At 38.6% G+C, this 18,902-nt stretch overlaps 2 protein-coding genes across 2 annotated transcripts in view; one reads left to right on the top strand and one right to left on the bottom strand.

Annotated features, from left to right (window-relative positions):
• LOC128744231 (trichoplein keratin filament-binding protein) overlaps positions 1-5,684 on the top strand; it is a 76,030-nt gene extending 70,346 nt beyond the window's left edge. The window contains exons 2-3 of the mRNA XM_053841075.1: positions 4,029-4,318; positions 4,435-5,684. Of these exons, the coding sequence (XP_053697050.1) occupies positions 4,039-4,318; positions 4,435-5,642 (1,488 nt within the window). The 5' untranslated portion in view covers positions 4,029-4,038 and the 3' untranslated portion in view covers positions 5,643-5,684. The remainder of the gene's footprint in view (positions 1-4,028; positions 4,319-4,434) is intronic.
• A 4,415-nt stretch (positions 5,685-10,099) lies between these two features.
• LOC128744474 (ras-related protein Rab-8A) lies at positions 10,100-18,150 on the bottom strand. Its single transcript, XM_053841520.1, has 5 exons — positions 17,612-18,150; positions 11,897-11,957; positions 11,622-11,826; positions 11,419-11,559; positions 10,100-11,353 (listed from the first exon to the last, which is right to left on the bottom strand). The coding sequence occupies exons 1-5, from the start codon at positions 17,733-17,735 to the stop codon at positions 11,258-11,260; spliced, it is 627 nt and encodes a 208-aa protein (XP_053697495.1). The 5' UTR covers positions 17,736-18,150; the 3' UTR covers positions 10,100-11,257.
• Positions 18,151-18,902: the final 752 nt, after the last annotated feature.

Here is an 18,902-nt window from a genome sequence, read left to right on the forward strand (position 1 = left end):
ATTTAAATAAATATTATTTTCATCGTATGAATAAATAACATCTGGCGCTGAATGTTAGCGTAGATATTGTGATAACACTGCTTACTGATTATGGTATACGTATACCAGATTGAAGGTGAATAAAAGTTACATTCATGGGTTAGTATTTCGGTGGTTTCATAGAAAGGAACGTTTATAATTCTTATAAATATACGATCGATGCTCACCTATTAGTTTTAGACGTTTTCTAAGCAATTTTAAAGATTAGACTTTATACGGATACTTTATTTTACTCAATGGTGAACAGTGATTAAAACTGATCTTCGTTTTTCCGCACGGAGTTAGATAATTTGATGTGCAATTTCCATAGGATATAATGCGCCTCAACTTGTTCAGATGTAATGGAGGCGCTTTGCACATTGATCTAACTGAGAAGCATGCGAATAATACTAAATTTTCAAATATTATCTAATTTTCAAAAACCAGAGCTCGCCAAACAGCTTTTGCAAAAGTAAACGGGATATCTACAATATCAACCCACAGTGCAACCAAAAAATGGTTGTTGTTTATGGCCCATTCTGGCAAAATTCCCTGATATAAAGTAATAATCTCTCCGTTACAGTCTGTTACACTCACTCTAAAGAGCTATTAAATTTTGGGCATCAATTTATCAGTCAGTTTCGTTTACGTAAATCAATCGTCCGATGGTCTGGCTTTGTAAGGTACTCAAATTTAAGCATCAATCAACTTGTCGTCTGTGTCGATACATTTTGTTTGCTGATTAATCTACCATTTATTCTGGTTCCCTAGGTCAGGTCTAATTTCACAAACCTTGTAAACAACCTATTCGGTCCGACCTAGTCAGTCGATTAAATTATATTGTTGAATCGGTCGATCCCCCTGTTTAAACCCTCATAAGCGTTGAAGTAACAATCGCTCGCTTCGTCAGAAATAAAATCGTATGATTCAGCTGACCGGGAAATAGTAAGTTGTTTGTTTTAAGCAAACTTAAGTTTGTGCGAGTTTCGCGAGAGATGCTGGGGTTGTTTTTTTATTTTTCGAAATTATCGTACAAGTTCAAGCCGAAGGGTCTCAGAATTTCATGAACTAGACATTTCATGGAACGAACGAAAATAATACTTACAAAAATTAAGGTCCCCCATTTTGCCAGATAACTCCACGGAAAAATTTTCGACTTTCTATGTAGGGGAGTGTCGTCGTGGTTGGGCCACGTTTTGGAAATCGCCCATAACTTTCATTTCAAAAGGAATTTTGGAAATCTAAATACATCGTTGCAAAGGTCTAAGAATAAGGTATATTTCGGGAAAGTTTTGAACTGATTGCTTGAAAAATAAAAAAGTTATAGGCATTTACGTGAAGACAAAAAATGTTGCCATAGTCGGACCATGTTGTACACGTTGAGCCACCGCAGAAAATCTAAGACTTACGTATTGAAATTCTATATAGAAACATGAAAAGAATGAATTCCGTGAACACCGGCTCATATAGGTACCAATATCCTATTTTTAATTGCATTTTTGCGAAATTTTGGCGATCTTGTAGAATTAATATTGCTACAATCGCCTTTTCCGAAGTGTTCAACTAAAATGAAAAAAAAAACAACAAAAATCTAGATTTTCATCGTATTAATTTGGCTTTATTTCATGACATTTTACGTGACTGACAGTCTCTAGCGATTATTGTGCTTCTGCGCTTAAAATTAAGGTGGCCCAACCATGACTACTCTAGTGGCCCGACCTTTACAAATATCGCCTTTCTAGTATTTCACCTTAGCCTTCTCAAACACCTTACCGGAGGGGGTTTTTCTATAGTCTTCGTGTGCAGCACAACACACTTCATACATTTTCAAAATTTATCTCGATAATTGCATTTCATGAATCATTTCTTGAAGAAAAGTTCATTGCACCTGGAAAACTTTTTTTTGTAAGAATTAGTTACTGAATTCAGTACGGGTGTTTTGAATACACGATTGAAACTCACAATATTGTGAAAAGTTAGCTATCACAGTGAGAAGTTTTAAAATGGTTGTATCATAGATATCATGAGTTACTAAAACTGTAAAATCGTGATGGCCCGACCATAACAGTGGCCCGACGATAACGACAATACCCTATCATTATTATTAACTGAACTTATAACTTACTAGCTGACCCGACAAACTTCGTATTGCCACAAATTAAATTGTGTTCTACATAAATCCTGAATCTCGGTTGAAAATCTCGAGTTTTGCAAGTTTCTGAGGAGTTCATGTGTGTTAATATATAGATATTTTCCTCACAGTAAAATAGAAAACAACTGCCCCCATTGCTTAGTCTGATAAAATAAAGCGGATAGCATTTAAATATTCACCATCATTACAAATTATTTCGCCGAATACCATTTTGCGAAACACCAATTCTCGGTTGACCATAACGCGGAATATAGAGTTTCGCAGAATACCATTTCGCGAAAAACCTTACGCAGGATATACCATTTCATGGAAAATCACCAGCAACACTCTCGGCCTGTGCCCGTTTCGCCCTGAATCATTTAATGTTACTATTGATAGTTTCTGGTGGTCTTGTTATTGACTAATGTTTAGTTTTTGAGTTACGCTAAAATTTCTGTTTTATTTGTATGAGAGTCCTTATCCCCCTACCACAAAGATGAGGGGTCTCAAACAATCATAAAAAAAATCCTGCTCCAAGTCATAACTCTGCTCCTAAAGAGCGGAGGGGTCTCAATTAACCATAGAAAAAAATTACCTGCAAAAACACCCACATGCTAAAATTGATTCCATTTGTTTGATTAGTTCTGGAGTTATGAGGAAATTTGTATTTCATTTGTATGCGAGCCCCCCCTCCTAAAAAGGTAAGGGGTCCTAATTCATCATAGAAAAAATTCTTGCCTCCAAAAAGAGCCACATGCCAAATATGGTTCCAATTGATTGATTAGTTCTCGATTTATGAGAAAAATTTTAATTTCATTTGTATGGGAGCCCTCCCTCTAAGTTGGGGGAGGGGTCTCTAACTATCATAAGAATCTTCCTTGGCCCCAAAAACCTCGACATGCAAATTTTCACGCCGATGGATTCAGTAGTTTTCGATTCTATAAGGAACATCCCGACAGACAGACAGAAATCCATTTTTATGGGCATAAATTTAAAAAATTCCTAGCTCTTAAGCCAAACATCGTGAAACAAACAATTCTCGCGTAACTTTTCAAAAGGACCTAAGTAACGTTGAAAAGCTCTCTTTGGAGTCCCTCTCTTCCGGTTATTGCAGCGACATGAAAGTTTTTCAATTAAATTTTCCTAAGGATTTGCTAGCTAGTAACCACAGCAACCTATTCATGTAAAGTTGATGTCTTAAATTGTGTTTGTATCGCCGTGATAAGGAAAAATAGACCCGAAGAGAATCTCTCATTGCTACTTAGGTCAAGAGTCAAAAGGAGGACAAGAGAGAAAAAGTGTAAGGAAGAGAGAGAGAGAGAGAGAAGGAAAAAAGTGAAGTAAATAGAGAGAAAGAAAAAGAGACCAAGAAAGAAAAAGAGAGAAAAAAGAGAAGGAGGGAGAGAGGATAATTGGATTTTTTTACTAAAAAAGTTCTGGTCATGGTTGTAGACTTTTGGGTATCATCAAAGTTTTTTATGATTAACCTCCCTGAAGTCATGGAATTCCTTCCTTATAATTTTTTCATTGATGATGATGATGATGATGATGATGATTTTGATGACAATGATTTTGACGATGATGATCTTGATGATGATAAATGTGTTTGTTGTTAACGATAATGGTTTTGATGATAATGAATGCAACTATTTTTATTGAAAAAGTTTACATCATTATCTGCAGGATTTTATTATTCACCGAAAAAATATAAGAAAGGAAACTTTGGGAAGTGAATCAATAATTGTCATGCAGCGTGAAAACTTGACATTCAAGTTTAACATAAATCATTAAAAAAATTCCAACTAGCTAATTGAATCCACGGATAATCGGAGTCCGAATTGTATACTAATTGTTAGTTTGGATTCTCCATTTTTTTCAGATTGCAAGTGATGAAAAGTGCCAAACTACAGGCCGCACTTGCCAAACGTCGTGAGGCAGAACAGATTAAGTATCAAAAGTCGGCTGCTGTTGAGAAATACTACGACCAATGGAGTCGAATTACGTCACGTCTTGATTCGTGGAATTCTCCCAAATTCCAACAACAGGTAGAGGAAGCTCAACGTCAACGCGAAGAGGCAGAGAAAAGGGAGGCCGCCCTAAACGAGCGACGCGAGAAGCTACGTACCAAGCTCCAGAAGGAGAAGGACGATTTTCAACGAGAGATACAAGGTAAGTCGATATCCTCTGATAATACATACGTCGTAGCTTTGTTTCTCAATAGATTCATTCAATAGATATATAAATGCTTGCCGTAATTAATTATATTTATTCGACTCCAATTCCAGAAAAGCAGCGTCCAAAACCCAGGCCGATTCCTACAGAAATGCTGGAGAACGTTCGGTCGCGCCTAAATGACACTGAAGAAGCCAAGCGGCGAATGGATTTGGAGGCGAGTTTATACACCAAATGGCGGATGGGTTACGATCGTGACGCTGTCCTCATGGACTCCAAAAACTCTCATCAGGCGATGGCCAAACTTAATTGGCTGGATCGACAGGTTGAGCTGCAGTTGCAGGGCGAAAAAGAACGCAAAGACGATCAGGAACGAGAAATTCGACTGCACGAAGAGGCCCGACGACACGAAGAAGTTTTGCTTGAGAAAGACCGACGAAGGGAGCGGCAAATCAAAGAACTGAGAGACCACCAAGAATTTCACATGAAAGAACTGAAAAGTCGCGAGCAGGACATGAATGAATTGAAAATGTATGAAATTCGCTTACGTACGAAAAAGGAAGAGTTTACGAAGGAGATTGAACAGTTGAGTGTCTACAACGATAGACGTCGCGACCGCGTCGTCGCGATGCACAACCTTAGGCGCATAAAAATGCTACTCCGTGGGCGTTCGGAAGCCGTTCGCAACGATCTGAAGCATGATCTTCAGCTTCTTCATCGAATATCAATCGATAATCCAGAATCGAATGATGGAATAAACTATTTACGTAAAAAGTTTCAACTTCAATACGACTTGGAAGTCGAACAGCAAACAACAATCGAAAGCATGTATGAATCGGAAGCAAAGCATAATTTGCAGAAATGGGAAGACAAGTGGAACGAAGAGGCCCTTGTACGAGAACGACAGCTTCGCTGTTTACTAGACGATCGTATGACCGACTTCGAGTGTAAACTGACTGATTGTACCCAACGACAACGCGAATTGATTGATATTCGCGAAACGCACATCAAAGCTATCGAAGCTGCTAACCAACAGCTGAAACAGATAATGGATGAGAAATCAAAGGATTTTTCAACGTCCAATGCTACGTCTACTGAAATACGGGAACTACTGGTAGACAGTAGTTCGACGAAAGCGACTGAACTGAGCCGGCCTTCCACGCAGAATTCCTACCGAAGTCAAACGTTCAGTAGCATTTTTCCATTTGACGACTTGAGCGTACGAGACTTGACGTTGGATAAAAAACTGAACAGAAATGGTGAACAAGCAGCAGTTCTAGGCGTCCCTCAGTTCGGTCGCAAGAAAGTTGCTTGGTGCTAATACTAAAGGTGTGTTCTTGACAATTAAAAGAAATATTTTCAACAGGACGTTGGATATAGTTTAGTATTGCAGATATTTTTTAATAATGAAAACCAAAACTTAAGCAATAATGAAAGCATGACAAAATAAATTTTTACACTTTTTTCTATAAATGAAATTGTTATTATTCTTCGAAAAATCACTTACCTTTAGTGAATCGGGTATGAAACTTTCGTAAACAAAGAGAGTAGTTGTTATATCCCGTCAAACTTTACAAGAAATACAAATTTGCATGTCTAAAAATTGCATATCCATGAACAAGGTTGAAATTAACCAACACCGCACGCCTCAGAATGCGTTCAGCAATACTAAACTCACCGTTGCTGCACGTTGCCGACCGACCGTTGTCCTGTGATGTTTTTAACATAAAGTTAAAATGTACTCCCAGGGTGTGGGACCTGGGTCATTTATGTTGTTATAACTTTAACGATTATGAACTAATTTTTACGAAACCAGTGACATTTGATTAGTGAGTTTTTTCTAGTTTTCACCCATTATATCACGTGACCATTAAACGAAGTACGGTTCCCTGAATTCAAAATTCCGCAGGAATATCTGATATGCGTAGAGAACGTAGTTGTTTTGCAATTCGCAAAAAATATCAGTCGTATGGGTATCAACGCTCTTGAAATTTATAGAGCAGACTTCTTTCGGGATTTGGGTCATCTGTTGACATTTCGTAGAGTTTTGAATACAGGATAAGACCTGTTAGTTTAGAATACAAGGTGGATAATTAAGATTAATACATACCTACACCATTCGTTATATCGCAAAAACCAGTTCCGAAATTATCAGTAGTAACTAAACTGCTCATAAGTAAAACAAAGCCTAGGTGTTCTGTTTTTATTCGACAGGTTTCGCATAATTGATAATTGCGCGGCCAGTAGGTAGTACGATCTTGTTGAATCTAACAGCCTCTCCCAGCTGAGATTCTAACATAAAACGATTGACTTATTTGACCATTGTCGTACCTCGGTGGCATCCGGAAGGCCTGCCAAAAATTTCTCATATCGATATATCGATTCGGCATCCCCGCCGAATTTTTGAAAGTCGGGAGCGAACGGCTGTATTGTGCAATCCATCAGGTTATACTAAAGGTATGGACTGAGGTGGAATTACCTACGGACTGGTTGGAAAGTCTCATATGCCCAATTTACATAAAGGGCCATCGACTCGAATGCAGCAATTATCGAGTCGTGGTATTACTCTCCTCGATTCTGCATACAAAATTCTCTCCCGCATCCTGTTTCTCAGACTGAGGCCGTTGCAGGAAACCTTTGTTGTCGAATACCAGGGCGGTTTTCGAGAGGGACCCTCCACGACGGACCAAATGTTCACCTTGCGACAGATCTTCGATAATTTGCAGGAATTCTACTTGCAGACTCATCATTTGTTTATAGACTTCAAGGCGGCGAACGATTCAGTTAAACGAAACGAGCTGTGGCAGATTATGCTTGAACATGGTTTTCCAACAAAACTGATTAGACTGATACGTGCTACCCTTGATGGTTCAAAATCAAGCGTCAGGATAACGGGTGAGACATAGGACTCATTTGTGACGTTAGATGGTTTGAAGCAAGGTGACGGACTATCGAACTTGCTGTTCAACATTGCATTGGAAGCTGCTATTCGAAGGGCCGGCATGCAGAGAACCGGTATCATCATCACGAAATCTCATATGCTCCTAGGGTTCGCGGACGACATCGATATCATCGGTGTTAACCGTAGAGCTGTGGAAGAAACGTATACGCATCTTGAGGAGGAAGCTGCGAGGATAGGGCTTACCATAAATTCTACCAAAACAAAGTATATGGTGGCTGGTAGAGAGCGTAGCTGCCCTTCGGGTGTTGAAACTGCGGTGGTGATAAATGGAGGTACTTTTGAAGTGGTCGATGAGTTTGTTTACCTTGGTACGTTAGTGACATGTGACAACGATGTGAGCCGTGAAGGGCGGATAGCGGCTGCCAACAGGGCCTTCTACGTATTACGTAGCCAGCTGAGGTCCCGTAGCCTACAACTCCGTACAAAACTCGCGCTCTATAAGACGCTAATTCTCCCGGTGGTACTCTACGGCCACGAAGCGTGGACGTTGAAAGAGAGCGACCGACGAGCTCTTGGCGTTTTCGAGGGTAAGATCTTGCGCTCAATTCTTGGCGGCATATTAGACGAAGGAGTGTGGCGTAGGCGCATGAATCATGAAATATACCAATTGTACAAAGATGCGGATATGGTGAAGCGACTAAAATACGGCAGGCTACAATGGGCTGGCCATGTAGCAAGGATGCCGGATGAGAGACCAGCGAAAACAATATTTAGCAGAGAACCCGACAGAGGACGACGACTTCGAGGCAGACCCCGTACCCGTTGGATGAGCGCTGTTGACGAGGATGCTAGAACAGCGGGTGTTAGGGGCGACTGGAGAGCGGCAGCCCAAGACCGGGTAATGTGGAGACGGCTCCTGAATTCGGTATGGATTCGATAAGCGGATTGTTGCCGAAAAAGTAAAAGTAAAGTAAGTAAGTATATCGATTCGAAATGACAAAAAGAAATTCACTAAATAAGAAAAGAACTGAAAATAAATGTCAATGTTCCCGTTTAGTTCTACTACCTCATTAGAATCACTAAACCAATTTTAATATGGTCTAAGGTTCAGCACTGGTTATCCATAGACCTACGAGAGTCGATTCCGAAATGGTAAATTCGATTTTGAATGACTGATATTCTTTGACATATGAAAAAAGTGTCAACACTTTCAATTTTAAGACTATTAAGGGGGCATAGTACTTTTTACACCATATTTTTTGCCTTATTTCAAATATTTTTTTCTCGATAACGCGAAAAGCGAATCGATTCGGGTTTATTGCTTGCTAAACATTGCACTTTATACTAATATTTGCAGTTTTGTTTGCATATGTGAACCTCTTCCCCTCTCCCCTACGGCTCCTTGAACATGATCATTCGAAAAAAACATGATTTGCGGTACCATGGATTGGCGCTGGGGGGCTTATCCGTATTGAAAAATTCCAAAACGACATGAAAGAATATTAAATTATCTCGTGTTGGACCCATCCTTTTTTTTAAAATTCGAACGCATAACAAAATGGTGGACATTCAAACATAAAAGTAAGGTTTCTTGCCGAAAAAATTGACTTTAAACGTTTCTAAAAAATACAAAAATTGTAATATCGAAAAAAGGATGGGTCAAACACTAGATAATTTTGTTAGCTTTGAAACAAAAAAAGAATCATGAGAATTGCTTCAGCCGTTCTTGAGATATTTATGGTACCGACTTTTAAAATCTGGTTTTGAGAAAAACGACGTTGAAGTTTTTATTCGCTGTGTAATCGCTCCAGACATGCGCGGTACAAATGGCTGTAACTTTGTCAATTTTTGGAATTCATCGAAATGACTTGAAACACATATGGTCAAAATGTTAATCTTTCGAAATAATCAATAAAAAAAATTCGATTTTTTTAAATTGAAAAAGTACTATGCCCCCTTAACTATAACTATAATATAGTCTTGACTTCAAGGCTATAACCACCATGGCTAATATCTTTTCGCTATTCCGTAATTCTCAAGTACCGAGAACTCTCGTCGTTTTATGGCCAAATATTTTAGTAAGTACGGGGCAAAGAGTGTCTCGTAAGCTCAAACTGTGCTAGATTTAAAAATAATCGGTATTTTAACCGTAATGCGCTAGGTACATTAAATTTTAGGATATTTTCTAAACAATCGTGGAAATAGTGAGCATTAGAAAATGTTTTTTTCTATTTTTCCAAGAGCTTTAAAAAAGACCCTTTTTTCTGAGAGTAGAAAAACACCGGGCGTAAGCGTAAGCGCAATGCGAATAACATTGGCGCAGTTCTTTTTGGAAGAGCCCCCCATTGACTTTTCCTAAAAGGTTCATCCCCAATGCCATTAACGAAAGCAGCGTGTTCCGAGACATTACGTGATCTACTGATGGAAACTTTCGCTACCATCGCATGTAGCTAAACTTCGGAAAGCTGTGGATCTCACCCACAGCACCATCAAGAGCATCGTCGCCACTGCCAGCCTGAATCGCTTAGCAGTGCAAGTGTTCCAACAGGTAGCAGCATCTAAAACCTGATCCAGCCAAACAGTCAGTTGAGTAGTGTTATAGCTTTGAACATTTAAGCCAATAGCAGATTCTTCCCTAGAGAACTAAATTCGGTAATCTGATTGGTAAAGGTAGTTTTGTTCAGCAACTTCTGCAGTGCGATTCTGTATTCTGTATTCTTAAACAAATAAAAATTATTTTCTAAGCCGAATTTATGGCCTTTTGAATAGGTTACGCCGGACCCTGAAACTGTTACAAGTTTAAAATCAATTCATAGGCCCGAAGGGTTCATAGGTTCAAATGCAAATGATAGTTTATTACGAAAAAATAACACCTTTAATTCAAGTTGACAGTTGTTTGTAGTCATTATTTTGAAAATTAAACTTGCTTGACCGGTCGGTTTTTTCTTTTCTTCGTACACAATTGTATTTGACACTTTGTCGTTAACGAGTTTATTTTTTCCGTTTCATTCCGTTATTCATCTCATATACAATGATGTAGAATGTATCCATGTCTCGATTGTTTTTTTTTCTTTCTCTGTCTCTGTAGTATTGAGTGTTATCATTCCAATAATGAATAGCTTATAAACAAACAAAACGTGTTCTGATATTTTTTAAAGGTTTACAAGAGTTTTTGAATAACTGAAATGTGTTTACCTGTCACATGCGCACCGATCGTCGAATAGTGGAGAGAAGCTCTACAAAGCAGCTTAGGCTTAGACAAATTAGAGCCGCAAATATCTATGAGTTTAACGCTAGTTACCTGTCGAAGCAGAACTCCCAATTACTAGCACCTCGAAAATGTTTATGAAACCGATGTGTTACACGTGAATTATATGACAAGAAGCTTTAAAGACTGTTAAGCAAACCAGTCTGTAGCATACACCGCGGCGCAGAAATGGAATGCCTAATTTACACATCACCCTGATAATAGTAAAAAACATTCCAGTATGAGTAGATTCAGTGAGTTTCCGGTATGGTATAGGTACGGTATACTGATGATGAAAAAGATTGATTTACTTCCTATTGTTGATTTTTTCTTGCTTTTAGACCTCAATGGGTTTTTCGTTCCACAACTATTCGTGCTATCACTCATTATGTTTCTTTACATCATAAGTATGTCTAATTTTTACCATGTAAATAAATTAAAAACCTTACCTCGTTTCTTAACCGCACTAGAGTGCAGTGCCGTGAGAGCTGGGTAGGGTCCAGTTTTCGGGTTCAGGCCCTTTCCATAATCTAAACATGCACTTTTCACGGAAGCAAAACAAAACAAATATGGTTGAGTAATTTAGCTTAATTTTCTGTGCCATGCATTTCATTTTGTGATCTGCCTCTTCTGTTTCTGGTGGTCACATATTTATGCAAAAATTTGTTACCACTTCCAACCTTACTTTCTTGACCGTTCTACACAAGTATATTACCATAGTCGTCGTTATTGTATAATTAGTATGTTATATAAAAAAGTTACAATAGGTAATAGGTCTACTACAAGGTCAAAACAGATTGCACTTGGATAACCAACTCGGTGCCTTCCGGGGTTGCTCGGACGCTTTCAGCTGATGACCTCCCTTAGGTGGATTGTTCGCTTCCTAAAAAACAGGAGGAACAAACATAAGAAAAGTGGTTCCCAGTTTGAGTTCTGACAACAATCTACCAATCGTTTTTCCATTTTGCACTTGATATCTCGGGCAAGTGTGAAAAATGCTTCGTCCACATTAATACTAGCCTTCGCGGAGGTTTCCATGAATTTGATACCATACTCTACCGCTAGTTGCTCGCCTCGGTCTCGAGTCACCTAAGATTGATGCGATCGAACAGTTAACGATTACCTGTTTGGATGGAAAAAATCTAATGTACCTGTCGCTTCTCGTTCAGCTCGCATTTGTTCCCCAGTAGCATCTTCTCAACGTCCGCCGATGCATTCTCCTCAATGTTCCGGATCCAGTTTTTGATATTTTCAAATGACTTTTCCTGTGTGATATCGTATACTAGCATGATACCCATTGCACCGCGGTAGTATGCGGTCGTGATTGTGCGGAATCGTTCCTGGCCGGCGGTGTCCCTGGTGGAGGAAACATACATTTTTGTACGTTATATGGGACCGACTTTTCAAAAATCAACGCAAAGCTTACCATATTTGTAATTTAATTTTTTTACCATCCAGTTCTATAGTTCTTATTTTGAAGTCAATGCCTACAAAAATACAATTGTATGTTAATAATTAATTGATGTTAATAAATGAGAATAATAAATAAATAGTTAATTTAAAGGGAAACGCATGTCTATAAGTCGTCGTGCGGCACCGGTTGCCTGTTCTTACAAATTTAGTTTAAGCAAGTGGAGTCACACGAGCCTCTATTGTATTAACTAAATATATTGATCTTTGTTTCTTTGTTTATGAGATTCAATTAACGGGAAACTATCAGTCGTTAACTTTTCGCCGGAGAGCCCAATTTCGGAAGCAGTGTTTGGGCCCAAAAGCGGGGTTCTCCTTATAGAAATGTATTCACTGCATTCTTCTCGCCAATCTGAACACAGCGAATATATTTTCTTGAACAAAATTTTTGTTTCAATTCAAACGAAAAAACTGCTTTTGAAATTTGCAGAATCGATGACGACTAATTTCACCTTAAAGGTGATTTGGTGTTTGATGGTACTCTGGAACCATCCTACTGATATACCAACAGTAATAGGATTTATGGAAAATGCAAGATAAGTACTCTGTTTTCATTTGTGTATTAGACCATTGCGAATTATTTTTAAAGTTTTTATAGTCAGCCTCCCCCCCCCCCTCCCCCCTTCCCCTTTCAAAATTTGCATTAAAATTGGAAGGTAAAAACAAGTTTTTAGACTTCAGTAAAAGCTTTTGGTACAAAATCAATTGTCTGTGGACTTTTAGCTTAACGAAATCGAAAAATAAATGTACGGAGTTCTAACGCTTCTAGCACGAAACAGAAGTGAAATTCAAAAAATGTAATCTCAGAAAATTCGCAAAAAATAACGTATACACTCAAATTGCTTTTTACGCTAATGATACGTTCCGGGTAAATCTAAACCGCGTGAATTCCACAATTCGCGTAAAAAACCGCATAAATTCCAAACCTGCGTGTAAAAATAGACGTTTAGAGCACATCTGCGTAAATTCCGAAAAGCGCATAAAAAAATTGCGTAAATTCTGAAATTCGCGTAAAAAACCGCGTAAATTCCGAAAATTGCATAAAAAACAAACCGTGTAAAAAGTGACTTCAGTGTATAAGTATAAAAAGTAAGCATAGATTTGGTTCTCACGAATAAACCTTAAGCAAAAATGCTTAATTTTTTTTGCGTGATTGAAAAAATCTGTTTTTTTTTCAATTTGTTATTGTTCTTAATTTTTGGACTTTATTGGAATGGCTTTCTTTCGATATACCTAATCAATAAAAAAATTCGATTTTTCAATGTTACAAAACTCACGGCCTCTTAAATTTTATTATATTAACAAGTAAATGAGACAAAAAGATGCAAATTTAATCCGAAAATGTAACAAAAACGATGATTATAATACGAGTAGGATTCAAAAATGATTCACAAAGAGATAGGACAAAATACACATATGATACACAATAATACAAAGCAAGCACGAAAATAACGGAAAAAGAAAAATACAAATCAAAATGACAGATATAAAAATTATGGCATTGTGGCAACCGGTTGGACCCCGGTGGAAACTGAGGACGAATGCTGACAGACAAGAGGGGCTCTTTCAAACTTCGTTGGTTGTCCGCCGAGATCGGGGAATGGCGGTGCATCCTAATTATACGCAATGCACATGGAAAATCCGAACACGTGGAATAGATCCACGCGACGAAAATGGATTATAGATTGAAAACTTAGGACGTAGCTTTGCCGATTTTCCAACAAGGGCAAAGGAGCATTCGATTTGCCCGTAGCACTGGAGTAGGTATGCTTTTTTCTGTATTGTTTATGCAGGGAGAAAATCTTCATAGACAGCACCTTCACGGTGCCGAATAGGATTCACAGTAGGTATGCTGGAAGAGCTCAACGGTACGTACGTTCGGGAGTGCCCATTCCATCTACCCCCAGCCTGCCTGCAGCAGGATGAGGAATACAAACCTGTGGTTGGAGATCTCAGCGCTCACCCATTGACTAACTGCTGCAACTTTCTTAAACAAATACACCTGGAGGTCACCATTATATTGGAGCAGATCAACGAATTCCAGCACTCTCTTCTGCTGGTGTTTGTTGACTTCGAAAAGGTGTTCGACCGTCTCAACCACGAAAACATCTCAATCTGGGACGCACTTAGGAGGAGTTCCAGATAAGCTAGTCCATCTCATCGAAGCTCAGTACGAGGCGTTCTCGTGCAAGGGTTTGCACAACGGCGACTTGTCCGACCCTGTAAGAGTTACTGCTGGCGTAAGACAGGGCTGCATTTCATCACCGCTTCTGTTACTCATTATTATGGATGAGATATTAGTTGGTGCAACTGACAGTAGACCAAATTGAGGATTGCCTTGGAATCCTCTGACGATGGAGCAGCTAAAATGACCTCGACCTATCCGACGACATTGTCTTCCTCGCACAACGCCGAAACGCTATGTCAGATCCTAATAGAGCACTAACGTTAACGAGTAAGATGCGCCCAAAACTCTTCGTTGTAAACAATATTCGGCATCCACGCCATCCTCGGCTAAATCTTGCATGACTGACGTCGCCGTAATCTATTGGATGATGCCCTTCTTGGGGATTGTTAGAATACCATCAAAACAGCCATTAATAGCGTAGCAGAGAGCATTACCGGGCACGTGGCACGGAATAACCGGAACGACTGGCATAAGAACTCATAAGAAGGGCTGTGGATGAGGAGAACACTGCGTCACTGCCCCTCGTTAGAATGTTAGACACATATAGAACATGCGGCGAACCCACAGAAACGCCTGTTACGCGTATGCAAATTTGGAGCAGCTGCATCGTTCTCAGGTAACGCGAAAGATCTATTAGAAACTGAACGCATCCCGCAAAATCATTGTGCTGCGAGTCGAAATGTCTCAAGATAAGAATGGCAGCATCTTGACGGACGATCATGAGGTGACCGAAAGATGGAAGCAGCAATCTGATAACCTTTGATGATGGCGCCCAGGCGGAGAACATTGGCGGCGGAAAAAGCAATTTTCCCAGAAAGCAGTTAAAGATAAATAGATTGACTGGGAAGAATGCCATAGGAGCAGAGTTTATTGAAATGGGAAAAATCGGACACTTCTCTGCACCAGCTCTGCGCAGCTCTACGGCGAACTCAGTATTTAAAAAGCGGCTAAAGCTGGACGAATACAATGGGCAAAGCATGTTACAAGAATTTCGGACAATTACCTACCCTGCGAAGATGGCATTTGGTTCAAATCTGGTAGAAATAAGATAACCAGGGGCGTAGCGAATAAGACCGTTACACGTTGTCAAAGGAATTAGAGAGCGGTAGCCTACAATCGAGCGAATTGGACAAATTTCGTTTATTAGGCTATGTCATAGGACGCAAAAAATACTATAAAAAAATTAATAAAAATAATTACAAAAGGACTTCAAAAGGCACAAAAATTAAAAAACAAAAAAAATGTATTTTAAAAATAAGAAGAGTAAGTTCATACCAAATTAAGACAAAATTGAAATAATCAAATAACGAAACCATTGCAATGTAGATGAGTTTGAAAAAAAAGGGTTTAAAAATATTAGGAAGAAGATGAAAAGTGTAAAAAATTGAAGTCAAAGTTCTGATACAGAAATATTATACTAAATTATGGTAAGCTTCAATTAAAAGGTTAACTCAACAAAGGTATCTCAATTGAATCTACTATACGTTACCAAAGTTTTGAACCCCACCCAGACACGCCAGTGTTTATACATGGATCAAGTTAGATACCGTCATCCGGGGATACTTGCAACACTTTTGAACTTTGACTTAGTATAACTTTCGAAGTATATCGTTTAGGTCCAAGTGTAAGTAGCCAAAACTTGTATAGTGGTGAATACTTTTGATTTATGATTATGAGAAAAAAATATAAACTAAATGAATCTGTAGAATGAATCGAAAATAGGGGTGTTGCAAGTTACCCAGTAAACGGGGTTACTTGCAACACTTTTCTGATTTTGCGTTTCTTATGATTTTATATTTGATTTTAAACCGCGAATGACTATTTTGAGATATTTTGAATGTATTTGTAGTAAAACCAGAAATACTGGAGGCGTTTTTTGTTTCCCAATTTCGTCTATCGCTTTTTTAAAGATATTCGGTTAAAATGCAGCATGTCGGTGAACTTCAAATTGCCGTTTCAATTTTTCACAATTTTAATTTTTCTGGAGATGGTGGTAGACAAAATAACGTCGTACAGATGCAAACTTACTTTGTACATACTGTCTATTACGATAATTTTCATTTTTACAAGTGCTGCAAGCCGCGCCATATTGGAAGTAATAACATGAATAATTCATGTTATTAATAATTAATAACATGAATTATTCATCGTTTCTTCTCCAAGTTCAAAATATAAACAAAGCTCAAAGTTGCTATTTGTTAGCTTACATGATGCACTTATTGTGTACAGGAACCAAATAATAAAAAATTATTCCATGTCAATGAACTGACGCAACTTTGCACATCCATTTTTCCTACTCTGAAAGTGGTATTAATTTCCAATCGTATAAAAACAAGCAAAACAATGATGTAATGGATTAAACTTAACTAAACAATAGGTAAACGAGCCTTCTTTAAAATGGTATTGGGTACAAATGGTTATGTTAACAAACAAATGCGTTGGAGCTGTCAAAAGTGCGATGCGCCAAAGTGTTGCAAGTAACCCCGGTGTTGCAAGTATCCCCGGATGACGGTAACAAGATTTCAACTGTTGTCTTTTTGAGATTTAGAAGCAAAAAAATGCAGAATGTAAAAAGAGAATTTTCCTGTGTTACGTTGCTGATTTTTTTAGTAATATAGTGATATACCTAACGGATTTTTTTAGTAATATGAACATGAGGTATTATTCTAGATTGAAGAAAAAATTTCCTTGTTCTTCCAATTGCAAGTAAATTATCTTATTCGCATCGCAGGCGCCTCCACCACATTCAACAAGCCGGGAATGCTTGTATCTCTCGTTGGACAGGGAAACTTGTTCTATTTTAGTCTACTTCCAACAACGTCAACAAGAGCAACCACAACAACGGACCATTTTTGACGCCGTAACCAGTAACCAGAGCAACTGCTGTGTACTGCTGCACATGTGTAAATTAGATTTGTCTATCCAAGATTAAGCTCAAAGGATGGATGGGAGATATCTTGTGGAATTGAAAACGGCGTATGTAGACATCGTGTTAGTAGTTGGCATTATTTACTATTCAGCTCGCTCATTGCGTCACAGTTGACCAGCTGTGATTGAGTTTACTGACCTTTGAGCTTCTCGTTTAATACAGTACAGAGTGACAACGGGTGGATCTCATATTTGTTCGATGAAGCCAAAAATAAAGTTATTCAACACCTCGAAAGTAGCGATTTCCGCAAGTTAGTAAAACAAGTGAAGCCTGAAGCAGTGTAAGTTGATATCATACTAGGTATATTCCAAGAAAAACGAACAAAAAGAGCAAATCAAATGATAACAGAAAAGCATTAATCATCACAGTTTGGTAAAAATATAGCTGGTTCTTCCCAGTAGCTTACGACTATATTAGACCTTTTTGAAATAAAAAAAAACTTAACAAAGAAGCCAATCTTCAGAGTAGAAAAACGATCCAAATAAACAGTGACAATGGAGAGGTAGGCATGTCTGAGCCCCAGAGTGACAAACAATAATTTAGCAGTGACTCACCGATGGTGCTGATGAAGGTCGTATTGAATGCATCCTCGGAGAAGCGAAATAGAATGCACGTTTTGCCGACACCGGAATCACCAATCAGCAGAAGCTTGAAAAGATAATCGTACGTTTTCGCCATCGTTTTGTTCCCAGCAGGTATTTCCTTGATAGGTAAGCGCTGTTTAGTGTCGCACAGGCGATTTTCACTGGTTTCAATCGGCGATGAATGGAGCGGATCGGTGCTCTCACTTGCTCCTGTAGCGCACTAACGGGCACTTGCTGATGGCTAGACGACACAACCTGAGCTCTCGAAAGTTTTTTTTCTCCTGCTATTCTTTTCGTCAGGATCGCCCTTTTTGCACAACTTCTTTGTTACCCGATTCACCTTTGAAATATCGTGAACGTTCAACTTTCTCACGAAAATTTATAAGTTGTCTCCGATTCAGTGCAATGAAAGTAGTCCAAAAATTACAACGTAAATCTTGCAATGACATAAATTTATAACTAAAACTATTCCAATCACACACACTCCGCGGTTAAGACGACGACGTAAAGTTTTTCGTTTCTTTTGTGGTTTTCTCCTTCTGACTGATGAGTGATAATTTTTGACATTATTTAATCGTTGAACATGAAATGTCATAAAATCGACAAAAATATAAGGGTGGTGAATATGGCACAATCGAGTATATACCGAACAGAGGCACTGGTCGCCCTATCTATACACTGAAACGATAGTATTGCGTATATATTATCAATTGCAAGGAAAATTGAACCATCCAAAGTGCGATATCGGCAAGGGTAAGTCGCTGAGAACATTCCGTTCACCTCTTTCATGGAAATTTTGTTCAGTCTGTGCCTTACTGTGCTGCCGAGGTGCTCATCATGTGAAACCTGTCAAATTCGCCTGCGCTCAGCTTGACCGTTTGATTGTTTTGACATTAACAAACATTGGCAGGGCTGCCAATTTCTCACATTTCAAAAATTAATTGTCAAAAAGGATGGCCACAGTGTGCCATAAACTGTGAAATGAAGGTACCGCAATTGCAATCAATGAGGTCAGCTGTTCCCTAAATTGAGCCTGCCTCAATGTTTTAAGCGACTTACCCTTGGATATCGGTCATAAAAGTGCTATTTTGCATTAAATCGTTTCGGTATCTTCGGCGCACTTTTTCGTTATCTTCCAAGCAATAAGTGCGCCGAAGATACCGAAACGATTTAATGCAAAATAGCACTTTTATGAGCGATATCGCACTTTGGATGGTACAATTTTCCTTGCAATTGACAATAATATTAAGTATTATTTAAG

Source organism: Sabethes cyaneus, chromosome 3 (assembly GCF_943734655.1).
Source record: "Sabethes cyaneus chromosome 3, idSabCyanKW18_F2, whole genome shotgun sequence".
Taxonomy (NCBI): Eukaryota; Metazoa; Arthropoda; class Insecta; order Diptera; family Culicidae; genus Sabethes; species Sabethes cyaneus.

Excerpts from the sequence above, each read along its gene's own strand:
- LOC128744474 (XM_053841520.1), bottom strand. The coding sequence starts at position 17,735 with ATGGCGAAAACGTACGATTATCTTTTCAAGCTTCTGCTGATTGGTGAT. Across the intron at positions 11,958-17,611 it reads GACCTTCATCAGCACCATCG|GCATTGACTTCAAAATAAGA; the intron begins GTGAGTCACTGC and ends GTATTTTTGTAG. Across the intron at positions 11,827-11,896 it reads AAAATTAAATTACAAATATG|GGACACCGCCGGCCAGGAAC; the intron begins GTAAGCTTTGCG and ends TTCCTCCACCAG.